This window comes from Schistocerca piceifrons, chromosome 1 (assembly GCF_021461385.2).
Source record: "Schistocerca piceifrons isolate TAMUIC-IGC-003096 chromosome 1, iqSchPice1.1, whole genome shotgun sequence".
In the NCBI taxonomy this organism is placed as follows: Eukaryota; Metazoa; Arthropoda; class Insecta; order Orthoptera; family Acrididae; genus Schistocerca; species Schistocerca piceifrons.
In genome coordinates this window covers 859,848,435-859,867,262 of record NC_060138.1, presented here as the reverse complement: position 1 = coordinate 859,867,262, position 18,828 = coordinate 859,848,435, and the positions used below count along the sequence as shown (strand labels likewise).

Here is an 18,828-nt window from a genome sequence, read left to right as displayed (position 1 = left end):
GGACTTCTAGTGATAAAATAGAGAACCCACAACTAGACCCAATTTCAAGCTGATGACTTAAGCGCCAGGAATATCTTGATAATTAGGAGGGGGAAAAAACGTAAGCTGACAGAAAATTCTTAATCAGTTGCAGAATTTCACGGATTTCGTGGAACAAAGAAAAAACGAAATTGTCTTTAAAATGCCTTCAGCTCTTCAAAAGTGGACAGGGTATTTCGAGTTACACCATAATGAAAAATTTTTTTCAGGGTTACTGAAATTAGCAGAATAATACTTTGCAATTATAGGCCACAATATCACCATGGCAATATCAACATGTTCTTCAATAAACGCCCGATGGACAAACTATGCAATGAATTACCGACCCAATGACAAAGATGATGATGATGATGTCTAAATTAAAATAATCCTTCCAAGAGTTTCTCAAAATGGAATCTAAGAAAAATAACGATATTTACATTATGTAATGTAACACTTTGAGTCACCAAGGAACACTTCCTCTACAATCATTGTTATTCAGCATGCTACGTGCATAAAAGTTATTGCCCCTTTACCTCGAGAACGTTACTACTAGCCCGCGTAACATTTATAGAAATGTGACACAGAGGTACCACGAAGATTGTGAATGGAACAGGCAGATAAATTCCAGTTATTGTAACATTGTAACGAGACAATCGAAACAGGTCGTCGTGTAAACAAATGCAGATGGATTTTTCGTGGTTTGAAATAACTCAGTGGGTCCCTTACAGAATGTTCTGCATCTTGAAACTCATGTTTTGCAGAAATAACATTCCACTTGTAATGGAAACATTGTACAATGTCCAAAAAAGGTTTGTGCGTGCATTGCCAGTAGATTTCGACTAGCGTATTAAATAAATATTTGACTGTTACCCGGCTGAAATCTAGATTTCCGCGTTGTTGTGTTATCCATATATATAAATTTTTATCATCAGGTTACCTTCCATTCGGAAAGTGGGTGTACTCAGCGACTGTTATGTGACTTAAATTATAGAGTGCAGCAATAAGTCGTTCCTTTTTCAGATTTTATTACGCAAATCCAGATTTCGGCTAGTGGCTAGCCATTCTCAATGCACTATTTTCTATTCTCTGTCACATTTCTTTGAGTATAAATTTTTATTACGTCCATACTACAGCACAGTCTGTTAAATGTAATATACTAAACTGTGACTGCAGTAAGAAATAATATTCCAGCTGGCGTCGTAACTAGTTTCGCGGGAATGTGTAGGCTACACAGACCTGGAATTGTCATTGGCCGCGCGTCCACTGTTTTCAAACGACGGTGGCGGTATCTTACGGGAGGAAAGCGAGACGTCGGGGCCCCATTCCGTGAATAACTCAGTGAGCCGAAGGCAGTTGGCAGAGGTGGTCCTAGACAGAGAACAAGTTGTGCCAGTGGATTGCTTTTGTAAGTCGCTTGGTAGTACTGGTTGTTAGATCTCTACTACAGTTGCTGAAAGGTCTATTCAATGTTGACAGAAGCAATCGTTAATAAGGTGGTGCTAAATATGTTGCAGCGGAGATGCACAGTGATACTGTATTTTGTGAGTTTCCGGCATGTTAATGAAGGAAGTTCAGTATGTTAATACAGTAATTCGAAGAAAGCGAAAGAGAGCACAGATTTTATCTTCATTCATGGTGCTGTGTAATTCTATTATCTTCGTCAGCTGCGACACTGTGCTATTTTTGAACCATCACTTCTTGCCAATTTCTGTTTTCCGCTGACGCCTCCAGAGCCGTCATTGTGTTAGTGAACAGGCCAAACGTTCTTGTGGACTGCTAGGTATGTGTATCCCATCTACAGTCAATGAAATTTCAGGCGTCGTAGGTTTTCAACCTGTCAAACTATTAGCTTGAATTTGGAATTGCACTATAAGCGACGAAACAGTTGTTTAAGTGTTGTTTGTTTGAATTCCGTCGTCTTCTAAAACGTGTAGATGTAGTGCGTATTTTAAACTGGTTTTGTTTACTGTACTCTGTGTCGATAGAATTACTAAAATGAAAGTCTTGTACACGCGCGGTTCTTGTAGTTAACTCCACCTGTTGTTTGGGTTTAGGTATCGATCATTTAGTTTTTGGGCGTGGCCCCGCCGGGTTGTACTGTTTTCTGAACTCGTTTGAGTCGATGGTAAATTGTCAACCAAGTAAATGCAGTGCAGAATGAGTATAAGGTGTAAAACGGAAGGCGACGTACTACGTTGTTTTCGACTTAAATACCGTTACAGCACTGGTATACCAACGTGAAGGTTTCACTGACGCCGAAAGGAAAATAATTTAGCACCCATTTGAATGGTTGCATTGGCATACTACGAAAATAGAACAGAAATTAATGTAGTAGTTTGCTTTTTCTATTATTTAAGACTTATCCGTTGACACATTTCTGATGATTGATGTCATGGTGGTAAGTTTTTGTTGCTTTCATTTAGCGCTGCCAAACCGTTGTTGTGTGGCGATCTTAATTGGTTCGTGAAATTTTATACTTATAGGGACATAGATCAACCTATTTGTGCATTCCTACTTGTTTCTAATCTGTTTGCCACTACACACAGAGAATAGGAAAAATGAGGAATAAAATGTCACAGTACTGTATGTTAACTTGGTCACATATTTGATATAAACTTGAAATTTTTGCAAGGGGTGATGTGTTCTGCATGACAGTCAAGTGTAGGTTTGTAACGTACGGTCGTGGGAATTTTGTATGATGTAGTAGTTAACAATTCACTTTAATGTAAGGTATAATTTCCAGTTGCTCTGCAGCTCTCTTTGATCTCTATATATCATGATTTTGGTATTATCTGAAGACAAAATTTAGCATTGTTCCCTGAAAAGATTACAAATTGTTGGTGGCTCTTATCGGCAGGGGGTATTGGTAGACTTTTGAAATGGTCACACTGTCGCCAAATCTGTGAATTGGTAATTGACACTCTATGCCCTTTTCTATGATTTCATTACACATAGCATTTGTACCAGGTCTCTTCACATGAGAATAGCACATTGTGACACAACATAATTAAAGAGAACATAAAACTTAAGAGAAGCTAATATACTGTTTATATCAGTTGCGTTTATTGTACGTCAATGGATAAATGAACCATGGTGGGGAGGCTTGCGTGCCTCAGCGATACAGATTGCCGTACCGTAGGTGCAACCACAACGGAGGGGTATCTGTTGAGAGGCCAGACAAACGTGTGGTTCCTGAAGAGGGGCAGCAGCCTTTTCAGTAGTTGCAAGGGCAACAGTCTGGATGATTGACTGATCTGGCCTTGTAACAATAACCAAAACGGCCTTGCTGTGCTGGTACTGCGAACGGCTGAAAGCAAGGGGAAACTACAGCCGTAATTTTTCCCGAGGGCATGCAGCTTTACTGTATGATTAATACACTAAGCAGATTCAGAAGGATGTAAGTTGCAGTAGGTACTGGGAGATGAAAAAGCTTGCACAGGATAGAGTAGCATGGAGAGCTGCATCAAACCAGTCTCAGGACTGAAGACAACAACAACAACAACAATGGATAAGTTAATAAAAACATTGTGTAATTAAGATCAAGAGAATTGAAAGGTATAATTTGAACTCTGACGTGAATGGGGTCCATTTGGTACAACTTTGTACCTACTTAAGATTTCATGCAGTTAAGCTAAATTATCAAAGTATCCTCCTTAGACTGCAGACTTTGTGGCAGATGGTTATCCTTTGCAGAAGCAGCTTCCAAGGAGATTAATGTTGTACATAATTGGTTTGGACTCCAGATCTACATGTAAATTAGTGTAGTTTGAAATTGAATGTAATTGGAAAGATAAAAATTATACTTTCTAAGTGGTGGCAGGAGAACACATATATAAAATGGTTTTGTGTATCCAAAGACTTAACTTCACCAGTCCTTTCCCTTCACCCCTCTTCCTTCCTCTTCAATCCCTCTGCCAAAAGGAGTTGCCACTGGGTCTGAAAGCTTGCATACAAAATACCTTTCACAATGTAGCATATGTGTATTTTCCCACCAGTGCTTTGTAAGTAGGTTTTTTATCTTTCCAATTACTAAATAGTTTCGAAAATTTTCATTGATAAGTTAGTAGTTTTAAATTAGTAATTTGTGGAGTTATACTGGATTGAAACTGAGTCTGCAGATTGGTTCTTCAGCAATTTTTTAAAAATTTTCCAGCCTTTGGTGTGGTGTGCCAAGCCTCTTTTCTGATCTTGCCGTAATTTCTGTTGCTACACTGTCCCTGTCTCCTATAGCACACTGGACTCGCATCTGGAAGGACACTGGTTCATACCCACTTCCAGCCATCCTGATGTACATTTTCCATGATTTCCCTAAATCACTCCAGGCAAATGCTGGAATGGTTCTTTTGAACGGGTATGGCCGATATCCTTCCCTACTTCAATTGGACTGATGACCTCGCTGTTTGGTCTCCTCCCCAAGACCAACCAATTTTTGCATTCTTCTAGGGTACCTCTTCATATGTTCTCTTTACAAGCCACACCTTTTTTCTTTTTTTTTTATAATCCTCGCTCTGCTCTAGTAGAGGTTCTCTGGGAAATAACTTTCGTTTCTCTTTTTTTCCAGTTTTGTTTTTCCTATCGCACTTCTCAAAAACTTCATGGTAGCACCATACTTCCTTCGTCCTTCACTCTCCAGGTTTCTGCTGCACGCTACAGAATTAGTATACAATACATTTGGTATAAATTGGTTACTGATTCTGTTAAACTGTAAATTGGTGTAATGAGTAGCCAGTTTAAAGTGCGTGTAATTTTTATTAAACAAAATTATTTTGTGACTATGTATGTAAAAGGTCTGTATGTGCAGTTTTGATCAGATGTTCTCTGTAAAGACCAGATTTAATTTTATTAAAGATGAATCTCTTAAGAATTGGAAGTACTGCACAGCAGAGTTGTTCTCCATTGTAATAGGTGACTAACACATTTATTACTCTAAACAATACATATATCACATAAAATTGCCAGCCATCTAAGATGTCATCTTTCTCATTGTCTCAACTATTTTAATTACATTTACTATAATAAACTTAAAGGGCTTCATTATATCTACCCTATGTCCAATCCACATTTTCATTTCTTCCAATGGTTAATACATGCAAAGTAACCCTTGATACAGCTTTTTGGGAATTGTTTCTCACCAAAATGCATTCTAGATAGTGTGAGGAGTAAATCTGTTACAATCCTAGTTAAATGTGTTTAAAGGTGAGGTGAATACGTCCTTCTGGTTGACTACATGTGACCGTAGATCTCTGCTGGCCAGGGTTGGCTTGAGGGTGAAGTGACTGCTTGAGGTATCAAGCTGCGAGGCACACCAGCAGGACAAAAGTGCAAAATTTGGATCTAGGTTATATCATCAGTAGTAGAAAAAAGTACACCATTGGAAGTATACCATAACAGAAGCAAAAATGTTTCATCAAACAGGAAGTTGATAGACAACATCGAAAAATGTGGAAGTGTTATTCTTGTGTAGATCTGAAGTTGATAATCCATTAAGTCTGGAACGTGCTATTTTTTAAAAAATAGTGGAAGTAAAATTTGGGACAAGCATTGGCCATACTTGCAAATTGACTTCAAGGCACTGATAAGGATTGGCAATGAGAGCTAGTGTTTCAAAACATTTGAAATGGTAAAAACCAGTAAGTGAAAAGTGTGCGTGCGTGCGTGCGTGCATTCACCTCCCTACAATTTCTATTTGCAGCGTATTGTGTTTCAGTGCCAGGGCAGTGTGAACCTGACAATGTAGCAGACAGTGGCGAAGATTCTGAAGACGAGTGGAACTATTACAAAATTGAACCTACAGAAAAAGCTGTTAATGTGGAATCTCTTGTGCAGACTAAACAACCAGTAAGTGATTATCAAATTCTTTGTTAATATAAGGAAGGAATATTACAGCTTCTAATAAGTAGAAACTTAATTTTAATAAAAGTAGTGCCGTATACATGTATCTTTCATTTAAATTTTTTAAAGTTGTTTTTGGGTAGTCCTGACTGGACCAGAAGTTGGCTATAAGTGTCACAACTGTTCTTAGTTGAATGATTTTTCATTTGCATCTTTTTGCTCATTTGCTATTTATTTGGCATAGGAGGAATGGGTAGGCTGTCAAGAGTAATTTCAGTACTTTGAACAGTAGATGATAATTTTGTTTATTATTAAGTAAAGGACCCTGTAAATAATCAAACTTGTTTACCATCCACTAGTTTCTCAAACAAGCATGCAGATGTACCAGTGAAATTTGTCAAATTTAACTTAAATTTGAAGCAGCTCTAATGCTGTGTGTGTGTGTAGTATTTTGAAGTGTTTTGATGCTAAAGGGCACTGTACAAATTGCAATGCTGAATACAAACTTTAAATCTTTGGGAACTTGCACCAGTTTCCAGATCTCAGATAATAGTCCAGAAAGCAACTGATCGTTTGTCGAAAATGAGGGTGGCCAAGAAATTTGCTCATGAGCTGTGCCATAGTGCTTAGACTGTGCTTTTCCCCCACAGCCATACCACGTTCTTTGAGTGGGAAGAGGGGTAAATGGCGAATGCACTGGATGTGATTGGCATTGCAATTGTACTGCATACAACATATTTTCATATTTGTCAACAACATAGATCACTAATGCAAACTTCACACACACACACACACACACACACACACACACACACACACACACACACACACTTGTGATCAAAATACTTCATCACACTTGCAAACTCATTGTTTGGAGGTGTGGAAACTATCAGTGAGGAAAACAAGGTAGACATCCTGGACAGTTTTAATGTAACAGGACCTTAATTAATGAAAAGTCTGTCCAGTTCTCCTTTTGAAACTTTATTATGTTCACACATTGTCCAGTTTTGGCCTTCGTATTGGGCCATTATGAAGTGCATCTGGAAGTTATACTGTAGAGAAGCAACGTCAAATGAACAGTGCTGACACCACAGTTGTGCAGAACTGAAGAGTGTTGTGCTGGCCAAAAAGCCAAAGCACAATGATAAATGAAACATCACACTGTACAGAGTACTTCTGGGAAGGAGTGACCAACCTGAGGCTTGGCCATCAGATCATATGCACTGGTGTTTGGCACACTGTGGCCAGCCCTGGTCTGATATGTGCCTAAATTGTCAACCTTGTTTGTTTAGTCAATAATCAACCAAAATTTATCTCGACCGCAATTATGTGTTTGCCACATAGCTTTGTTGGTGACAACACAAGATAGGTAATACTAAACTAAGTTGAAAATGTAAATTTGACTATAGCTTTTTGAGAAGTTGATTACCTGGGAAACTAAAAATGTTAATTAATAAGTCAATGTTCTGTTAGCCTGATTCACTAACAGTGATTTTATCTGTTAAGACTTCTACAAAGAGCAGAAGCCCAGGGTTCTACAGATACCCTTTTCCTTGCCATTGTTGCTTCATGTAGAAAAATGGCATTCAGTTTTGTTCTGTAGCATGTCATGCATAATGTGATGTATCTGAGTAAATGTCAGTGAAAGGTGCTTCAATAACAGTCCTTCATGATGTCACATTAGGATCTCAAGGTTTGTTGAAAACACTTTCAGTGGTGTTGTCCACTTGATAGTTCAGGGGATTTAAATTCTGGCTTTTGGGAGGTCAGGCTCTAGCTATACAAAAAAAAGCTGTCTTGACAAAATTTTATACCCTATGGCTTGTGTGGGGCTGACGTATTGACTTGCTGTTAGGCATGTGGAGTCTGATGCCAGTGTTTCCATCCATGACTACACAAACTCAGAATAACGTTCAAATGTCATTTCTTGGTGACAGTATAACTGTTGCCTTTTAACAAATGTTGGCCCTGGATGACCGTTTCTTGACATGATACTTAACACATGCACACAGGTGTGACATATTCCTCTGACAGCAGAGATGTTAGGGTTGTGTGCAAACCAGCTGCCATGTGTGATTTTTTTCCATATATTGTAATAAAATATCAGAAAACAATCTGGTTCACCCCACGGTATCACTTTTCACTGAACACAGAAGCACTGACTCACTTTTCTCTAGCAGTCTCGGAGAGCATTTGTCTTACTTTCAATGTGTAAAGGCATCCATACATGTAGCTTCATGCATGCTTGCTTGACAAGCACGCTTGTGGCACTTGCTTGAGCAAGCATGCGAATGTTTTACATACAGATAAAGCATGCTTGTACAAGCCTTTTGTTTACCAGAAAAAGTAGAGCTGGCAGCCAGGTTACGAAGAAACAAAGTGGAATATAGTGATTAAAGAAACAAAAATATGATTGCCATATTAAATATTTGCGGTAGACATGCTGTGAGAACTATTGACAGATGGGTGCTTAAGGCTCCATATTCTTGGTACACTCTGAAGCAATACACAGTTGAAAGCTTGCACAAGCAAGCATAATTGAAATTCAGTCAAATGTCAAGCTGCTTGTACAGTCCTCATGCTTGTGCAAGTGTATCCTACACACACTCGAGCATGCTTGGGCAAATGTTCTCGTCAGGCACACAGTTAAATGTATGACTGCCTTAAGATTTGTAGTTCAGATAGATTTTAGCAATTGTACACACAGTTGGTTTTGACACCTCATTGCAAGTATGCAGAAATCTTCGTTTGACTATTGTGAAGTTGAAATAGTAGATGTGACAGGGAGTTAAAGTATCAGGGTGGAATAGGTGAAAGTTCGTGGTAGGCCCCCACTTACGTTGTTCTGGCACACATTCCATGGAGATAAATTTTGGACAGGAGGGTGGCTCAAGGTTGGGAGGAAGAGGCTGCAAGGAACAGGAGAGCTCTCACTGGCCATGCAGGGGTGTTGCATTTGGTACATGGTGATGTGCCATAATTTGTGGTTTGGCAGTAGGAGGGGTAGTACAGCAATAGCGTAGAATGTAGGGACAGCAGAGAGCAATGTGAGAGTGTAGATTGAGTGAATTGGGAAACATAAGGAAAGGTGGGTGTGAGACAATTCTGTGAAGAATGGGACCAGGAGGATTGCAGATGGTTGTGAAGATGTAGTTCACTTCTACATAATTCAGAGAAGCTGCAGTTTGGAGGCTTCACATGGCATGGATTGTGATTCATCCATTAAAGTAAAGAATATCGTGTGCCACGGTATATTCTGCCACTGATCAACTTTGCTCATGGTCACACCTGGGTGGCGGTCATTTGAGTGGACATTGGGTTAATAGTCTTGCCAACATAAAAAATGTAGGTTGTAGTGGGAAGAAATTTTATTTCCTGGACACAATGGTGTGTACTTGTAGCTCCTTGCAGAAGAGCAAGTTATTGTGGAACGGGAATGAAATATTAAGTTTCAAAACCAAATATTGTTTCATGTAATTCATATATGTTTATTAGCAGTAGTAATAATTTTGCCTTCTGAAAATAAGAAAGAGCCATCTATTCTCTCATTAGTTGTGTGAATGGAGATTTGATATATATTAATGGGGACAAGAAAGTTTTAAATGTAGGTGCGTTATGTCTGTCTTTTTTTTCCCCCCCTACCAAATGAGGTTGTGTATTGGTAAAGCCAATCAATTCTCTGGCAACCATTACATAGTGTTTTTCAGATGACTAATGTGCATAAATAAATGGTGATGACTGAAGTAAATGGGATGTTAAGTTTTAAGAGACAGTAGCAAGAAGTGCTTGTTAAAGTGTTTCAAATAATCTAATATAAATCTGAAATCAGAAATTATTTATAACATGTACAGCATTATATGGAAGGGAAATGTGAACAACAAAAAATACTTCGTAAAATGGGATAGCTTTTGAAATTTGGAGCTTCAGAAACCAGGGAAAGTTGTATGAGTAGTTAGAGTAATGAAGGAATAGGTGCTGAAATAATTTGAGTGAAGAAAATTTCATGTCCCAGTTCACTGAATCGAAGGGATATACTTCTAGGATACACCCTGAGGCATCAAATGTTTAATTTGATTATGCAGAGACAGTCTTACACAGCATAGGTTAGTGTGGGGAGCTTCATTGAACTGGTGTGTGGACTGAAGGCAACACAACTACTCAGTGGAGAGCAGTGTGGGTATTAAGATTATAAAGATGGACCAAGGCTTCAATATAAAATAGTTGAAATTGAGGAGAGAATGTTCTGTAAAGTTGCATCAAACCAGACTACTGCATGGCAAAAGCAACCTTCTCAGAGGGTCTGTGACTATGCGAATTCGTACTTCTGGCTGTGGCCATAATTAATCTGCTCTTATCTATATGTTGTGCATGAGGGCAAATCACACTACATACTGCTGTGAAGATATAATGGGAAATGTATTGACAGACCTCACGTAGTTCTCTTCACAATTGCACGTCTCGTTGACCCACAAAGGATTCAAATTTTCATAAGTCCTGTAATAATTGAAAGCCATGTAGCTACCACTCTTACTTCAAAGTTTATTTTAAGACTGACCACTTTAGTGGAATATGTACAGCATTGGTTCTCTGCAACTTCCTCTGGTAATACCTACAGCAAGAAAACAATTGTCAGCAGGTCGAAAGAATTTCCTTGGAAAAATAGTTCAAGTGCTAAGTGAACCTTATGAAGTTCACTTCATTAACTGAACACTACCTCTACGTAGCTAATAGCTCTAAATTCAGCTGTAAGATTCCTGTTCTTAACAAGCACTTGCACTGTCTCAAAAAGGGTACAGTCGGTTAGGAAAACCTTGAAGGTACTGAATTCCATGTCCATTCATGGGACACGTCTTACCAACCCTTTCTAAACTTTCCATACTGACAATACAACTTTATCACTAAAGACCATTCATTCACATGATATACACTTCACCTCCTCATAGGGTGTCTTGATTAGCCATCTCAACTGCAGGAGGGCTGCCTGCTGACTACATTTCGAGAGCTCCTAACAGATGCACAAAATTATTTAACATTTAGCCCTTTCATACAATCAGCAACAGGAGCAGAAGTAGGCTTATTCATTGACCTTTTGCTGCTTCCATTATTGGCGCTATTGTATAGTGAAGCTTCTTGCTGGTTCTTTCAAAAATTTGTTTCCAATGGAGAAATATTATATGCCATGGGAAAATTACTTTTCCTCGAATGGTCTAGTATGACCAGACTACCATCCATTACAGTGATCAGTGAAAAACCAGTCCATTATCTCTAGATTGTTGCCCTACTTGCTCCGGCAACTGGAAAGTGGTCGCATAGTCCAATTTAGTGAACAGCGCTAATGCACACAGGCATGGCGAGGAAATGTCACATTATATGCCAGTGCCTACTTAGCAAATCATTAACTACTGCAATTCATTAACTACTGCTTTTGTTTCACAACACAGCTAGTATACTGTCTCAAACACATTTATTCATAGTATAATACAGAATAAACTGTTTTGTATGAATAAACTATAGGACACTTGATCCCTCCAGCTGTGTGTGCGTGTGTGTTTGGCTCTGTAAGATTCCTTTTGACACGGTGTTTCTGGGCTGTTTGTATGTCAGTAGTCATTATTTTCCTGTTCAATTTTCTCTTGTTGCTCAGGTGCACCAGAAGCCATGGGTTACACACAATCTCACCCACACATTTATACATATACCTTCGTATGCCAGCAATTTTGTAACCATTTTCACAAGCCTTTGTGTCGACCGTTGCTACATACCACACTGAGAAACGCAGAATGTGATTTTTGTGTTTCCTGAATCATGTACACTATGTGTCAATTAAAAATCATTTTTAAATTCAATTTTTTGTTTTCATGTTACATTCCTGTAATTCATTACTTATAACTATTCTAATTATTGAATAAAATTGGCTGTGATTCTATGCAGATAAATGGATCTTATAATTAAATTTCCCCCGAGACATTTCTCATCTTTGTCTATGGTGATGATGGAAGCAGAAGAAATGAATTAAAATTTGTGCCACTCGAATCTGGGTTATCTTGCATACTAGGCATGAACTCTAATCATTACACCACCACAGCACTATGGTCAACATTTCTGCCCATGTCAAATGCGCTCCCCAGCACACTCTTCAATTCATATCTTCCGTTTATTTCCCCCCTACATTGTCACTGTTGCCAGGGCTTTCTGACATTGGAATACCACCACAGCGTTGGACGTATTGGGGAAGTCCTGTACCATAGGTGATCTTTATATATATTATAATGTTCCCTGAGGCATTTAAGTCTCATCTCTGTCTACGATAATGATGGAAGCAGAAGAAATGAATTAAAATTTATGCCACAGCTGGGATTCAAATGGGGTTGTATGAAGATATTAGTTGAAGTTCGTGTTGGGGAGGGCACTTGACTTGGCTAGTTCGTGCATAAATGTTGACTGTAGTGCTGCGGTGATGTAATGCTTAGCATTTCTGCATAGTAAGCAAGAAGACCTGGGTTCAGAGTCCTGGCGGTGGCACAAATTTAAATTCATTTCTTCTGCTTCCATCATTATCGTAGTAAATCGGAAAATTGCCCATGATTGGAGGGTTGATTATGCTTCTTTCTTTGTGAAAGTCTAATGGAATAATTTGTTGATATTAATGTTCAGATTATACCCAACTTGTGTATTCTGCTTCTGGTCTTATGCTCTTAAAATGTTGAGGCAACTAAAACTGACCATCAGGAGGCTCCAAGCTGAGGCTAGTAAAACTGGTTTTGGGTTCTCACCAGAGAAGACGTTATTTTAACCATGATCATCAAAGTTTTAACGAACCAGAGCTCACAATGAGAACAATATTTTACAAAGAGTGGCACATAAAGGACTTAGTAATTGAATATTTTAAAATGTCTCAGCATAAAGACATGGGGAGCTGACGCCAGTTCTTGCCTCCTGCAGTTTCAGAGGGCATTTGTCAGATCAATTAGCTTAAGGAGCGTGGCTTATGGTTCAGCTTGTATTTCCTATTTCAGGACGTTAGACACTGTTCACAATGAGAGTATTCGGTTATAGACTGAAGCTTCTTATACCAGGTTGGTTCGTATTGTGTATGGAGTGGCTGGTGAGCCACTGTCTGGATTCTGCAGCACCTCCTCCTGACACAACATACCTTGAAAATCTCAGCACTGCCTCATAGTCAGTCATTTGGTGCGGTGATCCACCCTAACTTAGAGTGGTTTTCTAGGAATATTGGCCCCATGTGACAAACCCATTCAGGATACATGGTACTGACTGTCTCACAGATCTGGATGTATTATATTTCAGAATACACATAGGGGCGGAACAAGCTGCCGCCTTGGTGTCTTCAGAAGGCCAAAATGATTGTAAGCATAACACAATACAAGAAAAATTTGAACACTCGATTACGTTTTCACACCTCTTTTTCTTCAATTTTATTTGCATCGTCATTTGTCATTTATACAGTTTGATCCTACTAAGCAAATGCCCTTTCTTGTTCAGCTGTTCTCTCTGATAGGAGAGTTGCATCTTATAGAACAATTAAAAAATTATGGTGTGGCATTTTATGGCAGTATGATAGCACTGTAGTAGGTTTGAAGGTGTCATGGTGCAAGGTTGCTTGCCTGTTGTAACACACTTAGTGCGCTAGAAGCAGTCCACCAAATGTATTCTGTAGAACTGTTAATTCAGCTCATCCATGACTCCTTACAGTGGCTCAAACATTGTGGCAAGGTGGTGATCTTTTGCTGGGTACCTGGACACATCAGGATACAGGGAAACAACATAGCCAACAAAGCCGCCAAAGAAGCATGCTGGGATGGTGGTGTACATCAGTGTGCTATTCCCTTGTGTGCTGTCATCTCATCTGATGTACAAATCGTGTGTCAGTGGGAAAATGTGGTGGGAAATAGTGGTCTCTCAATCGACCATGCTGGCATGGCGGACTTAATGCCAACTGCACCGATGCGAGGAAATGCTGATCTCCTATTTGTGCGTAGCACGTAGCCTTTAACATGTGATTTCCTGTCACTTTCATTTCAGCATGTTTTGACTGTGTGTCTTGTATACTGAAATCAGGGCAGTCCTCAGTTTCGATGGAGATCTGCCCACTGTCATCACCAATACTGACACCAGTGTTGCTCAGGTTCGGCAGTTTTGTGAACCGTCATTTTGTGTTACAACCTACTCCGCATGTGGTCAGGACATTGAGTAGTGAAGTGGTTTTAAGGTGCAATTTATGATCAGGAAAGGGGGAAAAGATACTGAAACTACATACAAAAAGATGCTGATGAAATTATTTTGGGTTTAAACCAGCTACATTAACTTTTAGTACTATTTACGAGCTTCTATTAAACTGGATTAACACACATCATTTCATTGTTTTTGACACCACGTCACTGGCACTTTGAGCCCAATAGCTCCTTCTATATGGAGAAACTCTACTAGACGCATACGGAAATCAATGGAGTGTATCTTGGCAGCATCTGTAAAGGAAGTAAATCAATGGAGCATATCTTGTTAGCATCTGTAAAGGAAGTAAAAGTTGCAAAGGTTTTTACATTTGAACGCTTCTCCAAATTTAACTCCAGTTTGTCTTTAGAAAATCCATCAAATGTCCCCAACACTCATAAACTTCTTTCACTGTTCCTACTCCTCCAGACCATCTTCTTCCAAACTCTGAATCCCACCAGGCAAATACTTGTAGCTGTATCCTGCAAAAGGTCCCAACTTGTAGGTATTTGTTGACTAATTGTTTGACCTGCTTGGTGGTTGCTGTATCCATTGAATGTAGGGCACATATCAAATGAATAATTTTCAGTTTTTGCACAAAATTGCACATCTTATCAAAGTACCGCGCATTGTAATGACTGGAAACTGTGGAATGTGGTGCCCTGTCATTTCTTACTGTAAAACTGGATGACTAGGAGACAATCAGAATTTTCAGACCAGCAATGAAGTAATTTACTCTGAAGTAATTCTCCGTATGTAGATCATGTAATACACGCCACATAGTTGAAGTTCGCGTACATGCCCTTCAATTACTGGAAAGCCAAAAGCGTGTAGTGTGCTTGATCAGTCACCAGAAGCTGATTTTTTTTTCATGTCTCTTGTGCCCTGGACACAGGTTCACAAGTATCACTGAATAACTGCATCATCATGCAGGCATTTGTCTTCTCGAGTTTGTAAATTTTAAGTCATTGGTTTTACCCATCACCACGTAATGGAAAAATCAAGGAATTCGAAATATATCTCTGCAGCTCATCAGTAGTGTCATTTACAACAAATCCCACTTCATGTTTGCCAACAGCTGCTTTTATATTCTGTAAAATGATTCTCATAAACTGACCTTTCTCTCAGAATTCTTTCATCTGGTATTGACCTTTGTGTGTACTTCTCAAGAAATGTGAATGCGGGATTGTTTATCTTGTGGATTGGAATCCCTGACTGGGTTAATGCCATGGCAAGATCCACACTAAACTCATTCAGTGATCACTGCTTTTCAGATCCAGAGGTGAATGCGTGTAGGAGAGTAGCTTGCTTAAATTTCAACTTCGAATGTTCTTTTAAGTGTATGTATGTTCTGGATATGCTGGTTTACTCTGCTTCTTTGATGCTTTCATGATCTGCAGTATCCACATTGCAGAATGTTGCTATCAGTTTTGAAACTGTTTAATGCTATTGAAAGTGCACACCTTTTCCTTCTTAACCTTTGGCATGATTTTGTTGTGAAAAATCCATTCTGGTGAACACTAACATGACCACCAAGACAGTTGACAGTTAAAAGGTAGAAACTGTTATGTTTGTGCCAGCATGAAATTAAATTAGGTTGCAAACATTGCAGCATCATTGTTAAAATTTTGATTTCGCAGCTGCAGGTTGGCCACTGTTGCTGGGTATGTGAATAATTACTGATGCTTTCCATAAAGTATATGTTAACATTTATTGATCATTGTTGACTTCAGTTTAACAAGCTCTTAAGCCTGTCTAAGGAGTAAAGAAAATTCTAACACATTATAAACACAGATAAAAATGTGTATAGTTTATGGTGGCATCTTTTCAGACCAATTACCTTAGACAAAACAATTTTTTTCTGTCTCCCTGCTAGCCCTGAAGTCACATTGTATGTGACGTATGCTGTGACATTTTCACAAACTTAGTATTCTTCGGGAGGACGACTGTTCAATCCCGCATCTGGCAATCCTGATTTAGGTTTTCCGCGATTTCCCTAAATCGCTCCAGGCAAATGCTGGGATGGTTCCTTTGAAAGGGCATGGCCGACTTCCTTCCCTAATCCGATGAGACCGATGACCTCGCTGTCTGGTCTCCTTCCCCAAACAACTCAACCCAACTTAGTATTCTCCCTCCTTTTTGTGATGTAGTGTATTGAATCTCGCTTCATTCGGTATTGTCCCCCTCATGCTGTAATTTATGCACTGACTTATGCAAATATAACATTTTTCTTACATGTTTCATCATATTTTGTCAGTTCTGTACTTCTCCTCATTTTCTGTAAATGTTTATGTTGACAAGAAGCAGATGTGGCAATCAGGCAATGGTTTTTATGATCACATTCTGAGCTTTCACTGGAGGCAACAGAGTGCACTACTTTGAAATGGAACATGGCGGTACTAGTCATGTTGAAGTAAGTTGGCGCAGTGGCTGGGTTGCTTTAATGAGTAATATGGACAGATTACAGGAAGAATTGATCATCCATTTCACAGCCACTGCAGGATCGAGGCCTCTTCTTAGACTTCTCCATTGGATGTCATTCTCTTGATTGTCAGCTGTTTCTCTTGTCTTGTGATTTAAATATCAAAACGGTTTTAAAATGTTTTGACAGTTACGCCTGTCTGTAATTACAGTGTCATCTGCCATCTGAACTGAAGAAATGACTACCAAACATGTTTGTTTTATTGTATTTAAACCTATCTTTCAGTTGTGTCTCTAGCAAATTTTCATTCCATCTTCACACATCCTTTAAATTTCCAAATATTATTATTTCATTCAGCATATTATATCATGCTAATCTTCTCTTCAATAGCTGTCACATTCCATTTATGTTTAATCACTTTGCTACCTTTGTACCTGCAGCATATTTTTCTGCTTGAGTAAGTACCATTTTTAAATAACTAACCCTTCATCTTAATCTTTACAGCCATTATTCCCTAAGATGCTAAATTATTTGCTCAATTTAATTGGTTATGCATCTTTAAGTAAATTTTTGTGTCGTTATAGAGACAAAGAGGTCTGTGCGCCTGTGTGACTTCAGTCAAATTTGTCACAGAAACGGCAGGCCTAACAAGTATTAGCACTGTGAAGTTTATAACCGCCTCACTCCAGTCGGAGTGGGGATACAAAAAACGTTTTTCCCAGCACATGGTGTATAGACTGCCCTGCATGACAAGTGGATTGTGTGAAAGCAGTGCAACATTCCTGTCAGGGACAAGAAACGGTTTTCCATATCCACAACATGCATGAAAGGCATGTTGTGCAATGCTGTTAGTGTGGTTTATCAACATCTTTTTACAGGGGCTACATATGTTAATGGGAATGGCTGGACAGAGGGTTTTTTTTGGGGGGGGGGATAGTGAGAGGGGGGAGAATGAGATGAACAGATAGAGGGGACGGAGGAGACTGACACGTTGAGATCGTAGAGGTGGAGGAAGAGATGTCAGCTATATGAGTGAAGCTGCAATGAAAAGCCCAGTGTTTCATATATCTGTCCAAATATCTTATAGGTTTCTTTTAGCTTTGTATGTACTATTACTGTGTGTATTAAGGACATGTAATCAGTTAAAATTTGCAGGGGGTAAAGGGCAGTCACATTCTGTAGAATTTATTCACTGTGATGTAGTCATTGCGCCCCCCCCCCTCCCTCTCCCCACCTCCCCAACATGAACTGTGGATTTGCCCGTAGAATAGTTTGTGAGGCTCAATATCAACATCTGTAGCTACCCTGTGCAAACTGCATGGCAGAGGGTACTTAACCATTGTACCGGTTATTAGTTCATCCCATCCCATTCCATTCACATATCAAGCATAGGAAGAATGGTTGTGTAAACACAGCTCTGTGCACACTGTAATTACTTTAATTTTCCCCTTGTGATCATTATGGGAGCAATACATACAGGGTTGTTGTATACTTTGTTATTATTTTAAGTTAGTGTGTCCAACTTCGTAAGTGGACGTAGATTGCTCGTATCTTGGTGTCTTCCAGTCAAGTTTCTTCGGCATCCCTGTGACACTCCTTTGGATTAAACAAATGTGTGACGGTTCATACTACCCATCTCTACACTCGTCCCCCACCCCCACCCCCTTCAGGTCCAAGGGTTAGAAGGGACCCGAGGTATTCCTGCAACTAAAAGGAGTCTCAAATGTTTCGGCCTTTTTTCAAAATTTTCCCCAAGAGCAAGCCAATTGGGGAGGGTGCCTTACATGGCGAATTGTGTCCATTCTGAGCTGAGAGACCTATCGCATCCTTTGTCCGCATGGATCTGCACTTCAGCTCATTCTCCAACTGTCGGGTGAGTTCACCCTCCTCTATCAACTTTACAGTATCGTTTCTACGCTGACGATGATAATGGACTTGGTTGTACCTGATATCCAGCACGGTCGCCAGTCCATTGTAGTGAGGCTGCCATGTACCATGTAGGTTGTAGCCCCCTGGTCTCACAGGGATCACCCTGCTGATGCCTGCGCCATTAACTCTCCACGTACACTGAGGAGCAGATGCGAGTCACGCTGGGGCATCGGGACTCCCGGCAATGGCCATCCTGCCAGGTGGCCTTCGCTGTGGCTGAGTGGTGCCCGTGGGGAGGGCCCCTGATTGGAGTAGGTGCCATGAGGGCAGATGACACGCGATGAAGTGCAGTACATAATCTCTTGCTGGTGGTCAAACGCCAGCAGTCTCTAAGTGTTCACGGGCTCAATTAAACGCGCAGAGGTACGACCCCCAAATCGTTCCCTTCCCTG

At 39.7% G+C, this 18,828-nt stretch overlaps 1 protein-coding gene across 1 annotated transcript in view; it reads left to right on the top strand.

The window, feature by feature from the left end:
* Positions 1-18,828, top strand: part of LOC124715883 — a 1,071,880-nt gene that overhangs the window by 1,025,211 nt on the left and 27,841 nt on the right. Inside the window, 1 exon segment of the mRNA XM_047243130.1 lies at positions 5,729-5,859. Within this exon segment, the coding sequence (XP_047099086.1) occupies positions 5,729-5,859 (131 nt within the window).